We start from the raw sequence: 14,614 nt of genomic DNA, 5'->3' as shown, positions 1-14,614 counted from the left end.
ATTTTGGTGCCACGTGGTTTAGTCATCAGATTGAATCCAGCTAGATCCAAAAGGTCCATTCAAAGCTCCTCTACAGGGGCAAATGTCTCTCTTATTGCCTCCTGCTCTGTAACGCTCACCTGCCGGCCAACCCCACACGCATGATGGCCCAAATGCTCTGTTGTTCTGTGTTCGTACTAACGCTGCCTTTAGAAGACCCGTCCAGAAACCTCAGCGGTGCGTGTTCAGTGTGCACTGACATGCCTGTAAATCCAGTGCATGGGATGTCGTCCATTTGTCTACACTGAGCAGGACGTCAGTTAAGGTTACTGAGTGCACGTTCAAATCAGTCAGAGTTTCAGTTTTTGCTGAAAGCTACGAAAAATAAATAATTTTAAATGCTTATCATGTTCAAATGCAAATAGAAGAAAGCCACTCACCCAAACACCTTAGACCATAAAAAGAGTCCATGAATGCCTGAGATCATGCAGGAAGCTCGACAGCTTTGGTTGATTTCATCAATGTCTTGGTTTTTAGAAGTGCTGTTCGTTTTTCAGCTAGTGGCAAACATTCATTGCATTCTCTGATCTCCTGCTTTCGGTGCAGTCTGTGTCCGCTCTGGTCCAGCCTCTTGGAGTTTGTGCCGAATACTTGAACTCGAGCCTCGTCCAGGTGAGCTAGTCTTTTACATCAGTCCTGACGACAACAACAAAACTGATGATGTCAAGTAAGAAAACAGATTTTAAAGTGTTTGAAAGAATTCAGGATTTAACTTTTTATTAAAGGATAATGAAGAAGCTGGTGTGCCTTCATCATGATGTTGGCTCAAGTAGGAGTGATATACATAGATGTATGAGGCATTAACTAAACTAACACTTTGTTAAATAAATTTGGACTTCCCCCTGATTTTAGCACCATCGCTATTTTTTTAATATTCTTTTCCTCATTTAAACTTGGTCCAGTGTTTAAAAGGATCAGTTTAGTTTGTGTTTGCTGCCTCAGCAGTTTTATTTTCTCTTCTGAACATACTTCATGTTGATATTTTTTCCAGCCTATGCTTGATCCAGTCATTCACAAGATGATCACGTATGTGCAGAACCTGGAGGAAAAGGACCTCAAAGATAAGGTGTTGTTTAGACCTGTTCACTGCAGGAGCAGAATTAGGACTCCTTTTCTCAAGATCTCCGTGTTTGTAATGTTTCTTTCCATCCTAGCGTTTGGTGAGCATCCCAGAGCTGCTGTCAGCCATCAAGCTGCTGTGCATGAGGTTCCAGAGGGAGCTGGTGGCTGTGGTGGACGACCTGCGGCTGGACACGTTGCTGCGGATGCTCAAAACCCCCCACTTCTCCACTAAAATGAACTCTCTCAAAGAGGTTAGTTGCTGTGGATTCTGAGGGGTTTGCTGAAATGTGTGGAACATCATCTCTAGGGTCTGGTTTGAAGAGATCCTTTGAAATTGGATCAATAATCTTCTCTGAGCAAATCCATGACTTTGTTCACCCCTGAAGGAATATAAAGGAAGCCAAAAGCTGCCTGTAGTTAGTTTTTCTTTTGTAAGAATTCAAAATTAAATTTCCACCTTCATTCTGGTGAAATTACTAGTTATGTTACTTGTATTTTTCTTAAGCACATCACCAAACAAACTTTGGTCTGTGTGAGATTTTAATAAAGAAGTTAATATTTCTTCAAACTGAAGTCATGAGTGAATCTAATGATTCAGGATTTTGTTCAGGAGTGTAACCATTCCTTTTGGCGATTTGATTCATATCATCATCTGTGTTTGGCGATCAGCTTTTCTGCTCTAAAATGGATCCAGAACATCTTTGTCCAAAACCTCCAGCAGTGAGACTCAGACAGAAATTCCTGCTACTGAACAGTGAAGTTTTCCAGATTCTTGGATTTCTTCCAGATCATCAAGTGGAAATGAAATCTGTGTCCAAAAAAACAAGTAAACTAGAATGAATGTCAAATCCATTCACATGTTAGTTTCCTAAAGTTCAGCCCACTGTTGTTTTTCCACATCCAAAGAATCCAAAGATCAACTGATCAGTTTTTGCTGATATCAGTGTGTGCTCTCTGCTGTGATGGACTTGGTCATTTTTACCTTATGGTAAAATAAACCTACCGTGAAGGAAATGGATGTATCGCTACGCCGCTGGGTTTGTCCTTTATCATGTCACTTCTGTCTGTTTTTGTGGTGCAGGTGACCAAATTGATTGAGGAGAGCACAGTGTCCAAAAGTGTGAAAAACGCCATCGACACGGACAAACTGCTGGACTGGTTGGTGGAGAACTCTGTCCTGTCAATAGCGCTGGAAGGTGAGAAGAGTTAAAGAGACACCAAGATAAAGTGTTTAGCTTTCACTTGGGTTGAGGTGTTGCTTAAATGCTTCCTGTTCCAGGTAATATTGATCAAGCTCAGTACTGTGAGAGGATTAAGGGAATCATTGAGCTCCTGGGCAGTAAACTATCGCTGGACGAGCTCTCCAAGATCTGGAAAATACAGGTTAGGAACAAAACAATTACAACACGTGTGCGTTCTTAAGTTGTTTAGTTTAGAACTGGCAGCCAGTAATGCGTGTCTCATGTCTCAAAAGAAATAAATGATCTTTTTGATCTTTTCCAGGCAGGCCAGTCATCTACGGTGATAGAGAACATTCATACAATCATTGCTGCGGCTGCTGCCAAATTCAGCTTCGATCAGCTCACCCATCTCTTCATCCTCATCCAGAAGGTTGGTACCACCAGTAAAACCTTAATGGATCACCTGCAGTGTTTTGAAAGTTAAAATGCCATCATCTGTTGCACACCTAGGTCTTAAAATTTTGTGCTGCGCATTGGACCCCTCCCCCTGTAGGGAGTGGGGGGCTGCAACCACAGCCATGCTCCGGTTTAACCCCCCCAACCCCTTTATGCTGAGTGTCACGCAAGGCGCCATCTTTAGCGTTTTTTCTAGGAGCCAGAAGAGGGTTTGAACCTATTGCCTCCAGCTTCAGGGCAGACACTCTTCCTCTAGACCACTCAGCTGGTGTCCATAGTCCATTTCGGAGTGCTGTCCGACTCTACAATTCCAAAATCAAGTGCCCTAGAAATTTCCCACAAGTCTCTGCAAAACACCAGTGTGCATCGATCCTCACTAGATTGAGGAATATAACCACAATGCATTGCGTTTTAACAATATTTTGAAAACAATGTATTTAAATGTCATTTTTAAATGATCAATCAGCGTTTTCATCTTCAGAAGACAGTAGATTCATAAATGGCTGTCGCAAAACGCTCATATCATTGCGATTTTCACTTTGTGAAATCGATGACGTCATATAAACGTTTAAAAAATAAAGCAGTGAGCATGGTTTCCGAATTGTTTTTAAAATTCAGGGCACTACATATATATAGTTTTTTAGTAGTTAGGGGTTAGGGTGGGAATAATCTTACAAGCCTGTCTAACATGTATGGTTGTTGTTTAGAGTTGGGAGGTTGAGAGTGACCGCGTCAGGCAAAAACTGCTGAGTCTGATTGGAAGAATAGGCCGGGAGGCTCGCTCTGAAGCCACGACTGGAAAGGTATGTTGGGTACATTTGTGTAAAATGCTTTCACAAGTGCTCCAAATGTTCTTAATACAGCCTGTGATCTTGGCTAACTAATGTGCAAACATGGGAAGGAAGTTGTGTTCAGATGTGTACATGTTGTCAGTCAGACGGGATGTGTGCTTTTGTATGGATCAGGTGTTGGAGGTGCTGTGGGAGCTGGCACACCTTCCCACCCTGCCCACCAGTCTGGTGCAGCAGGCTCTGGAGGAACACTTGGGAATCCTGAGTGACGCGTATGCTGTCAAAGAGACCGTCAAACGCAGTTACATCATAAAATGTATTGAGGACATTAAGAAGGTGAGACACAAAGGACAGTAGTGATTAGATTGACTGCCATTTCTCTGTGCACACACACACAAAAAGGTAACTTTTAGATTATTTTACAAGCCTGTAAAATTACTACGATAACTGGAAATGTTTAAAGAGTTTTTTATTTATCGAAAACAATTTTTGTTTTAGAGATGTGGCAGATTTTTGGGAGCTTCATTCTGACATTTAAATCAGAAATGTGTACAGTATAGGGTATTGATGTAATGTCTTCAACGTTCTGCTTATTCCACGTCATCACAAGGCTCTGTGTTTTATATTTTGTCTGTTTTGCTATATTCACATTGGGCATATGTGACCCGCGTTCTCAAACGCACTATTAGTGCATTCAGCATACAGTGTTTACACTGAACTGTCACTACCCACTGGCACATGTACCCACATGTACCCAATACTGGCACATGTACCCAATACTGGCACATGTACCCAATACTAGGCCATGTACCCAATACTGGCTCATGAACCCAACACTGATACATGTACCCAATACTGGCACATGTACCCAATACTAGGCCATGTACCCAATACTGGCTCATGAACCCAACACTGGCACATGTACCCAATACTGGCACATGTACCCAATACTAGGCCATGTACTCAATACTGGCACATGTACCCAATACTGGCACATGTACCCAATACTAGGCCATGTACCCAATACTGGCACATGTACCCAATACTGGCACATGTACCCAATACTGGCACATGTACCCAATACTAGGCCATGTACCCAATACTGGCTCATGAACCCAACACTGGCACATGTACCCAATACTGGCACATGTACCCAATACTAGGCCATGTACCCAATACTGGCTCATGAACCCAACACTGGCACATGTACCCAATACTGGCACATGTACCCAATACTAGGCCATGTACTCAATACTGGCACATGTACCCAATACTGGCACATGTACCCAATACTAGGCCATGTACCCAATACTGGCACATGTACCCAATACTGGCACATGTACCCAATACTGGCACATGTACCCAATACTAGGCCATGTACCCAATACTAAGACATGTACTAAGATTAGCACATGTACTTTTATACATAGAGAACAAAAACAGTCTTAAAAATTTCTTAGTATCGACTGAATGTGAGAGTTTTGAACACAAAAGCAAGAGACGCACATGTACACACATTTATACAGACTTTTCATTGACAAACGTGCATTGTAAATGAGTTGGGTAAATTCCAGGAGCTGCTGCATCTACATGAATACTTTTGGTGGGGATAGAATGCTCAGACAAGACAAGTGAATCAGGGAACACACATCAGGGAAGAGCTGCTGTTTCAGTAAATAAACCGGAAAGACGCTGCTGAAAAACTTCCCCTGTGACCCCTGCAGAGGGGGCTCTTGTGATGAAGACAAACACTGGATCAGTAATCTGTGAAATGGAGAGTTTCTCAGGTTACACTGTTGTCAAATGCATTCAGTGGCTTTTGGGTGCTTTTTTTTTCTCAAAACATTTGTTTTATCTTCTTAAGGTGTGACTGTGTGCTTAAGGAGGAAACACTCATCAGTGTGTCATAGTATTAGAGCTGACCTAATGTGGCTGTTAAATTCTTAAAGCCTTTTTTTGAATGTACAGAACAATGTTACCCTTACTATTATTAACCCTATAGTCATATTAATAACTGCTTTAGTTGTAGTTCATTTCAATGGCACATCTTCAAATGGGAAATTGTTGATTTGTTTTTTTTTTTTTTTTTTTTGTTTTTTTTAACTTGTCCTGTCCAACAGCTAGGCAAACAGATGAGAGCTGAGGGCCTCTTGGGTTGGACATATTTTATTTTAACAAGAGGGGTTATTCATCTTCAGACAAACCAAAGGTATGTCTGAATAAACCCCTTTTGTAATTGAGACCAAAATTTATTAATTTCAATCATGTTTGAAAATCTTTGGTGTTGGACCGGACGGAAATGTTGATTTGTTTTTTAAGAGCAAGCGTTAATCGTTTGAAACTAAAATGCCATCAACACTTTAAGGAGTCATTTTTTTACCATGACGTGATGCAGGTCGTGCAGGTAAAGGTGTGTCATTGTCATTAGGTTTGTGTTTGTTTGCTTCTGTGTGTGCGCTGGCAGACGTGTTTATGTGCATCCGTGCTGGGTCCCAGCGGGACTGTATCTGCTGAACAAACGCTGCCACCTTCACATGTTTCACTTGTTTGATGGGTGTGTGCACAGTGCTGTTCAAGTGTCCATCTTCAAATGAAATGTATGTCTTTAGAATTACACTCAGGAGGACAGTAAAGGCAGCGACACTCAAAGCTCATTTCATATTGGCACTTGGGGCAAGAAGAAATCTAACTCTTTGGCTAAAGTAAGAAAATAATCCCATCAGATTTTGTTTTCCACTGTCTTTAATCTGGCTGCTTCCCAACTGATGTTCAATCATGACGGTTTAGACCACAAAGGCCTCTTGTTGGTAAAGGGTTGATCATTTAACACAGTCTGAAAGGGAAATGATTTAACTAGGTGTTTGCTGATCTTCCTCTTCTTTAGTTCTTACTAATAACGACATGGTGGGGTTGATGTTGGTCTGGTGAAAGCTGCCTGAGCCATGCGTGGGATGCTGCACGTGTGAAAACAAACTCTTGCAATCAGGAGCATGGATGAATAGATTTAAAAGTCAAATTCAGAGTTTTATTTCCATGACTGATTTTCTTTTTCCTTTCATGTTCTGAAGCTTTGATTTTTCAACAACGATGAGTCTGGGAAGAATGTGATTTGATGAAGTGAAAAGGGTCTGAGTTTGGTGTTTTTGTTGTTGGTTTTGACTTCCCTCTTTGTGATTTGGTGAGGGTTTTCTCTGTGATTGAACAGGCGTCTCAGCAGAGCAGTCCTCAGGCCGTTTGGGTTGTTCCTGCTCTCCGGCAGCTGCATGAGATCACCCGTTCTTTTATCAAGCAGACCTATCAAAAGCAAGACAAGGTAGCACCAACACATTATATGACTGCATATTATGCTGCTGAAAAGCTTTCTCTGTGGTAATTGTACATGCCTCCCCCCACAGAGCATCATCCAGGACTTGAAAAAGAACTTTGAAATCGTCAAGCTGATCACAGGATCCCTGGTGTGCTGCCATAGACTCGCTGTAACTGCCTCTGGTAATAATGGCCTCTCCAGCTCAACTCTGGTGGATGGGAGATACACCTATCAAGAGGTGTGTGTGTATCTAAGTACCGGAATGCCGTTTTTGTCATTTTAAGTCATTATCCATCAGTGCCATTCAACTGACCTCTCTGTCTCACTCTGGTTCAGTACCTGGACAGCCACCTACGCTTCCTGGCTTTTTTCCTCCAAGAGGCTAGCCTTTACCTGGTCTGGAACAGAGCCAAAGAGCTCTGGGAGTGCCTGGTCTCAGGGGCGGATGTTTGTGAACTTGATCGTGAGGTATGAGAACATGTCATGTGAATGAGACTATTCAACACTGGAATGCTGTGTGACTGTGTCTAGAGGAAGTGTTAAAGGTTCCTGAAGCTTCAAAGTAATAAACAAACTGAGGCTGATGACCACTTTACAGAATGGGAAGCTAACGGAAACTAAAGACATAACTCTAAGTCTAAAACTGAAGTCAAGAGTTTGAGCCACACCACACTTATGAAGTGGATGATTCCTACAAGCAGCAGTCTCCTTCGTTCAGGAACAGTTATGGAGAGGGTTGAAATCAGCTGATTGTATTCAGACTAGAAACGTTTGTTTCCCCCGATAATCCGTAATAAATACACCAGGGTCCGGGACCAGGAACCGCTCTCTGAGCCATCTTTCAAGGTGGTTGATCTCCAATCGCACTGGGCTTCGGTTCGCTTTGAGATTCATCCGTCTGAATACAATCCGTTCCTGGAGGTTATGGGATGGAAACATGGTAGCGCAGCAATTCATTGAAGTGTGATCAAGTGAATGCAGGCTCATTAAAACAAATTTGAACATGACACACGTTGGTCCTCACCGTTTTCCCAACAATCTACATGTCATAAACACTCAGGAGTATGCCTGCACAATAAATCACAAATTTATCCTTATCACGATATCAAGCTGTGCAATATATACAATGCAAAGGTCGGCCAAAATTGCAATAAATGGTGACCTTAAATGTGTTAAAACAATCTTATGGCAGCTTGAAGTATTAGACATCAAATAAATCCATTTATGCATTTGACCAATCGGATGGAGCCCTTTCTGTTAGATGTTCTCCTAATGTAGATGAGGGTCATTTGGAGTATAACTTATGTTGACTCTTATTTAAATTAAACTGTTGCAGGGAAATAGAAATTGTGTTTTTAGTTGATTTGCTATTTTTTCATGTCACAAGTTATATCGCCATCGCAATATTGATCACTAATTTGGCAAAATGCATGTTTCTTCATAACGTGCTGCCTCACTTAGCATTACCTGCCTCCACCGTACCAAAGGAAAACGTGTTGTACCTGACCATACAGACAGAAATCAAAATTGGTAAGCAAAGAAAAAAAAAGGTTGGATCAGTGATGAGGATAGCAAAGCGCAGGACTTCCATTATGGTTTCTCTCTTTGCTCTGCCCCGCCCTACCAATTCCTGGTCAGTGACTAAAGAGAACTTTCTTGAGGTTTTTTGTTAAAATTCACTTTGACATCCAACCGTTTCTTAATTATTGTACAGTTTAGAAACTGATGAAGTGTTGTGATTTAATCCCAAAGCATAAATGTGTTTTTGCAGATGTGTTTTGAGTGGTTTACCAAAGGACAACATGACCTGGAGAGTGATGTACAGCAGCAGCTGTTTAAAGAAAAGATCCTTAAACTGGAGCCCTATGAGATCACCATGAACGGTGAGCAGTGTTGGCCACAGAACTTCAAACCTAAAGCTTCTGTTTCTGCTCAAAGTCGCATGCTTCCTTGGTTTCACAGGATTTAATCTGTTCAAGACTTTTTTTGAGAATGTCAACCTGTGTGACCATCGCCTGAAACGCCAGGGAACTCAGCTGGTAAGTCTTTAATTTCTGCTCATTTTGTTCTTTCTGTGATGAAAACCTGACAGCTGATTTTTGCCTGCAGTGTGTTGAGCGCCTTGACCTGGCGGGCATGGACTTTCTGTGGCGTATTGCCATGGAAACTCCTGATGAAGAGATAGCCAATGAAGCAATCCAGCTTATTATCACATACAGCTATACCAACCTCAACCCTAAAATGAAGAAGGTCTGTGCATGTTCCCATTACTGTCATGTGATCTCATGACTGTCACCTGTCAATCAAAACACAGCTGTGAAGAGAAATAAACCAACAAGGACTATAATTGTTTGGTTTGTTTTGGTTTTAATTTCTGTGAATAAGATAAATAAATAAAAACATTTTGCTTTCTGGCAGGATTCCGTCTCTTTGCACAAGAAGTTTATTGCTGATTGTTACAAGCGACTGGAGGTAATCTCTGCCACGCGCCGTGTCCATGGTTGCTTCACAACAACCAGCACCCGGCTTCAAGGTTTGCTTCTTTCTCTCAGGCTGCAAGTTCGGCACTCGGTGGGCCTACTTTAACGCATGCTGTTACTAAGGCAACCAAGATGCTGACGGCCACTGCCATGCCGACGGTGGCCACATCTGTACAGTCACCTTCCAGGTACAGAGGGGGGTTTGGGTAAGAACATTGTTTCACATGTTAACCTCCGGGACAAAATACACACTATATTTAGCCAAATCCACTTTTCAAATGTTGGTCAGACGAATCTGTTGGTTGATCTGCAGATCCACAAAACTGGTGATAATAGAAAGACTGCTGCTATTGGCTGAACGCTACGTCATCACTATAGAGGTAGGGTGACGTTTCAAATGACGTGCTGTGGAAATTACATTTTTCATTTTCTGCACCACAGAAGAAATTTGACACTTTCATTTAATTTTTTTTTTTTGCAGGATATGTACTCAGTTCCTCGCACTATTCTACCTCACGGTGCCTCCTTTAATGGCCACCCTGTTGCTCTTCACATTGTTTATGAGTCAACCAAAAACACCTTCACCTTAGAGGTATTCTGGGGAACATTTGCCATCAAAAGCTTGTCGTCGGCTCCTTTTTAACTCTTATCCATCTGTTTTGCAGACCCACAGTAATGAGACGGTAGGAAATATCCGCTGGAAGATCTCGGAGCACTTGAGCTGTCCAGTGGACAATGTCCAGATTTTTGCCAATGATAGTGTGGTGAGGTTCAAATGTTGTGTTCCAGCTTTGAGTTCTATGGTGGAATCCAAATTCCTCCCTCACCGCCTAAGGCTTCTCCCTATACCTACAGGTTTAGGAGCATTTGGAGGGACAGGGCTGTCTGAGATATCTTTGAATGGGGAAACCCTGGTGAACTAGAAGAGACTGTTTGTTTTTCCATAACTCTCCTGAATGTAGGGGTGGGGAGAAGCCGTAGACATAAGGGAAGAATTCAGATTCGGCGCTTGTGTCATTTTTTACCCTCTTATGCCAGCGCAGTTTGGTTGTCCTGGCAGGGTGTTGCTTGTGTTTTTGGCTGATGAATTCATGTCCTTCCTCTCTCTGTGGTTCCTTCACTGCTTCTCTGCTGTGTTAGCTGACTATGAACCGGGACCAGAAGCTCCTGTCCCAGCTGGGCTTTCGTGACGAGCAGAGTCTGACAGTCAAGAGCTCCAGCTCGGGAACTCCATCGGGGAGCTCAGAGTCTTCGGCCTCTGCCTCCAGCAGTTCCAGCTCTGCGGTCTTTAACTCCGCCTACGCCTTGGAGCAGGTGTTGCCTCCGACAGTCATCGACACCCCTCATGTGACTGCCAGTGTCAGCAGTAGACCTTTTGCATTGACCTCCGGGTTCTTGTTTGTAGGAGAAGTCGCTGCCTGGGGTGGTGATGGCTCTGGTTTGCAATGTGTTTGAAATGCTTTATCAGCTTGCCAACCTGGATGAACCAAGGTGAGATTGTACTTTTAGCTAGTATTGTTAGCTTAGTTCGTTTACTTCAAAGGTGAAAATAGCTTCTTATACCATACTGCTGCGGTGCATTATGTGTAAAGCAACAATTCTCATCCGTTTCTTCCTAAATGTGCATTTTTACCTTGGAGAACAAAGACACATTTAAATGACAATGGAAACGTTGATCTGTGACGGCTCAGGCCGTCTGGCGCTTTCCTTTCCTCATTCGTGTTGGATTTGTTTTATACAGGATCACTCTTCGGGTGAGGAAGTTGTTGCTTCTAATTCCAACTGATCCTGAAGTGCAAGATGCCCTCGACAACTTTGTTCCCAAAGAATCCAGCGTGTGGAGCCACCAGGTACCAAACGATTCCTCAGATAAAAATTCAGTCTTGCAGCCCTTTCTAGAAGAAGCTCTGTGGAAGATTGCCTTAGGATTTGGACATTCAGTCATGTCTAGTCATGGAAAATCCACTCTATTCTCTTTTGACTCTTGCTGTTTTTTTGTTTTTTGCAGAAAACACTCTTCACTCTGGGCCAAGGATCAGGCTCTCGCTCACCGTCTATGACCTCCAAGCAGCAGCATCAACCAAGTGCTGCATCCATCCTTGAGTCCCTTTTTAGATCTTCTGCTCCTGGCATGTCCACTTTCCGAGTGCTCTACAACCTCGAGGTATGAACCCTGCTGCCTTTAGACCAGCACTCTTCTGAATTATAAGGCAGATGTTTGGCTTCATGCGTCCTTTTGTCCATATTTTCCTTGGTTTGTTTCTCTGGTAGGTGTTGAGTTCAAAGCTCATGCCCACTTCTGATGATGAGATGGCCAAAACCAGCAGCAAGTCCTTCTGTGATAACTTCCTCAAAGCAGGAGGCCTCAGGTACAAGAAGAAGAGCATCCCTGTTGATGCCTTGCTGTGTTCTATCAGAGACTTTCCTCTTTTTTTCTTGACAAGTGTTTTTTTTTACAGTCTGGTGGTGAATGTTATGCAAAGAGATTCCATCCCATCAGAAGTGGACTATGAGACCAGACAAGGGGTCTACTCCATATGTCTTCAGCTAGCAAGGTGAAGCAAACCATTTTCTGAAGGTTTTCACATCTGAGCTAGATGTTTCGGCATTTGAGTTTAGTTTTTTTAGAGACATTTGCTCTGAACTGGTCGTGTTGATCGTTCTACCAACTTCCTGGTTGTATTAATGGAAAAACATTGGACACCATTAGAGGAGACAGCAGGCTGTGCTCTGCTCAGTTTATGGCGAACAGGCTTGTTGACAGCAGCGCCTGTCATTCGGTGTCCTGCTGAGCAGTGAGCTGCTTACCATGCAGGAAACAAAGCTTTGATGCGTAAACAGAAACAGACCGTTTGATTGTTTTCTGGAAACCCTCTCATGTTTCCGTATTGCCTGGTGTCTCCTGCAAACAGAATCTCCTCTGTGTAAGAAAAAAGGCAGCTGTCTCTGCTCTCATCGTCATGCTGAGCTCTTATATGCCGACTCCCAGGTTCTTGTTGGTGGGTCAGAGCATGCCCACAGCTCTGGACGACGATGTTGTCCGGGACGGCGAGGCTCTGTCCTCTCGGCCGTTCCGAAACGCGGGGCGGACGGGGCGCCAGCTGTCTCTGTGTGGAACTCCGGAGAAGGCCTCGTACAGACAGATGTCTCTGTCTGAGCGCTCATCCATACGAGTCGAGGAGATCATCCCCGCGGCTCGAGTGGCAATTCAGGTACCAGAACAATTCTTTTCTCATCACCTTTCACAAGCTCAGCTCAGAGGACATTTGATGTTTTCATCAGACCATGGAAGTGGGTGACTTCACCTCCACCGTGGCCTGTTTCATGCGCCTGACCTGGGCAGCCGCAGCGGGGCGACTGGACCTGGTTGGCAGTCCACAGCCAATCAGAGAGACCCATAGCTCACTTCTGCCACAGGGAGTTCGAACGAGAGTCAGCAGCACCGGTAAAACCTCCAACACCCATGTTGTTCCTCTAGTCGTTTTGTCATCTCATCTCAACAAATGTTGTGCTTCTAGGCAGTAACTGCAGCTCGAGCAGCGAAGGGGAAAGTACTCCGACAACACTGCATGCTGGGATATGTGTCAGACAGCAGAGCGTCTCCACCAAGGATGCCATCATCGCTCGAGAGGCTCTGTCGCTGCTGGTTACCTGTTTGCAGCTTCGCTCCCAGCAGCTGAGTATGAAAGCGCTTCTTTGGTTTCAGAGACGCGACCTGACACCCAGAGGCTTCAATCCTGTCTTGGTTTGTCTCTCCAGCTTCCTTCTACAGCCTTCCTTCTGTCAGCGACTTCATTATTGACATTCTGCTGGGATCCCCCAGTGCAGAGGTAAGTAAGGCTGAACAGACCCCACAGATGGAGCCTCTGGGCCATTGCTCAGTGGTCTCTTCCACTTCCTTTGACAGATTCGCCGTGTTGCTTGTGATCAGCTGTACACCCTGAGCCAGTCAGACACTTCAGCCTTTCACGAAGTTCAGAAACCCAACTTGTTCCTGCTTTCGGTCATCCTCACTGCTCAGCTTCCCTTGTGGAGTCCCACATCTGTCATGAGAGGTGTCAACCAGAGGTACAGGAACAGTCAGAACAGCCACAAACTCTCTGAAGCATTTGCAGACCTTTCAGTGATGTTTCCCTGGCAGGTTGCTGTCACAGTGCACAGAGTACTTTGACCTCAGATGCCAGCTCCTAGATGACCTTACCAGTAAGTCATTATTGCAGCTCCTGTGTATAAAAACAAAATAAAAAATCTTTAATGTAAAGCTGCCTGCCTCACGTCTGTTCCCCCCTCCTCCTCCTCCTCCCCAACAATCTTTCCAGCCTCAGAGATGGAAGTGTTAAAAGTGAGTGCAGCCACCATGCTGGAGGATGAAATTTCCTGGCTGGACAATTTTGAGCCCAGCTGGAGCTCTGAGATGGAAACCAGCGAGGCTGATAACATTCTGCTGGCGGGGCACCTCCGGCTCATCAAGACGCTGCTCTCGCTCTGCGGCAAAGAGAAGGAGCATCTCGGTGAGGACGCGCTCGCTTGTGCACGGTCGCCGTGCTTTTGGGAAGAGGATGGCATCGCTTTTTTTTTTTTCCCCCCCACAGGCCCGTCTCTGATCCAGCAGTTGTTGGACGACTTCCTGTTTCGAGCCTCGCGGATCATCATCAACAGTTCCAACCCAGCACCTTCACCCACCCCCAACTATGACTTCCACCCAAAGTACGCTCAGCTTTTCTCTTTATATTCAGTCGATTGTTAACCTTTTATCAACACTCATCTGTCTGCCACGGTGTTTGAAGTAATATTACAGTCACCCTAATGTCATTACATACTAGGGCAGAACTCTTTATACAAAAATCAACATTTTTGGGTTCTTCTTTTGTTTCTGTGTCATTTGTGTTTTTCAAAACAGGAGTAAAATGTTTGATAGAAACATTTTCTAAGGCTTCCTATTTGAGGCACGTGTCTGCAGCACAGCTTTGTAATCTTTTATGTACTTGTTGAATACTAAGTGGCATTTTAAACGTTCCCATCCTAACAAGTCTAAAGTTAGGTTTTCCATAACAGACTGCTTGTTGCTCTTCTAATGCCCTTTCTATGGAAATGTACAGTGCAGGAAGTCAAATGGACACGTTTTCAGCTAGTCTGTGTTAAGTGATTAGAAGGTAATCTCTGCCTTAAAGTTAGAAGATCCAGTAAATAGAAACCTGACCACAGCTTCTCAGATTCCTACTCCACCTGAACTCCTCCAAAACTGATTGAAAAGGTAATCAGAGTTGCCTAAACTGCCCAAATAGCTTGTTTAAGCCT

At 43.8% G+C, this 14,614-nt stretch overlaps 1 protein-coding gene across 8 annotated transcripts in view; it reads left to right on the top strand.

Moving 5' to 3' along the window:
* The window catches only part of usp24 (ubiquitin specific peptidase 24), a 30,027-nt gene that overhangs the window by 4,268 nt on the left and 11,145 nt on the right, over nt 1-14,614 (top strand). For 3 of the 8 annotated variants that reach the window (XM_078945604.1, XM_078945603.1, XM_078945606.1), the window contains exons 8-41: nt 586-651; nt 1,031-1,105; nt 1,194-1,352; nt 2,183-2,297; nt 2,381-2,484; nt 2,605-2,712; nt 3,446-3,541; nt 3,704-3,865; nt 6,139-6,231; nt 6,735-6,842; nt 6,925-7,074; nt 7,173-7,304; nt 8,608-8,719; nt 8,799-8,875; nt 8,946-9,086; nt 9,255-9,308; nt 9,389-9,522; nt 9,630-9,696; nt 9,798-9,908; nt 9,982-10,080; nt 10,457-10,630; nt 10,722-10,807; nt 11,058-11,166; nt 11,325-11,480; nt 11,588-11,685; nt 11,776-11,871; nt 12,306-12,528; nt 12,599-12,761; nt 12,835-12,996; nt 13,076-13,146; nt 13,224-13,384; nt 13,458-13,519; nt 13,636-13,827; nt 13,909-14,023. In XM_078945604.1, the coding sequence (XP_078801730.1) occupies nt 586-651; nt 1,031-1,105; nt 1,194-1,352; nt 2,183-2,297; nt 2,381-2,484; nt 2,605-2,712; nt 3,446-3,541; nt 3,704-3,865; nt 6,139-6,231; nt 6,735-6,842; nt 6,925-7,074; nt 7,173-7,304; nt 8,608-8,719; nt 8,799-8,875; nt 8,946-9,086; nt 9,255-9,308; nt 9,389-9,522; nt 9,630-9,696; nt 9,798-9,908; nt 9,982-10,080; nt 10,457-10,630; nt 10,722-10,807; nt 11,058-11,166; nt 11,325-11,480; nt 11,588-11,685; nt 11,776-11,871; nt 12,306-12,528; nt 12,599-12,761; nt 12,835-12,996; nt 13,076-13,146; nt 13,224-13,384; nt 13,458-13,519; nt 13,636-13,827; nt 13,909-14,023 (4,031 nt within the window). The remainder of the gene's footprint in view (nt 1-585; nt 652-1,030; nt 1,106-1,193; nt 1,353-2,182; nt 2,298-2,380; nt 2,485-2,604; nt 2,713-3,445; nt 3,542-3,703; nt 3,866-6,138; nt 6,232-6,734; nt 6,843-6,924; nt 7,075-7,172; nt 7,305-8,607; nt 8,720-8,798; nt 8,876-8,945; nt 9,087-9,254; nt 9,309-9,388; nt 9,523-9,629; nt 9,697-9,797; nt 9,909-9,981; nt 10,081-10,456; nt 10,631-10,721; nt 10,808-11,057; nt 11,167-11,324; nt 11,481-11,587; nt 11,686-11,775; nt 11,872-12,305; nt 12,529-12,598; nt 12,762-12,834; nt 12,997-13,075; nt 13,147-13,223; nt 13,385-13,457; nt 13,520-13,635; nt 13,828-13,908; nt 14,024-14,614) is intronic. The other 5 variants (XM_023953986.2, XM_023953985.2, XM_023953984.2 and 2 more) reach the window with 3 other exon arrangements.

This window comes from Oryzias latipes, chromosome 4, assembly GCF_053564925.1.
Source record: "Oryzias latipes strain Hd-rR chromosome 4, Olatipes_Hd-rR_3.1".
Classification (NCBI taxonomy): domain Eukaryota; kingdom Metazoa; phylum Chordata; class Actinopteri; order Beloniformes; family Adrianichthyidae; genus Oryzias; species Oryzias latipes.
The sequence above is the reverse complement of the archived record's forward strand: the minus strand, read 5'-3'. Positions and strand labels throughout refer to the sequence as shown.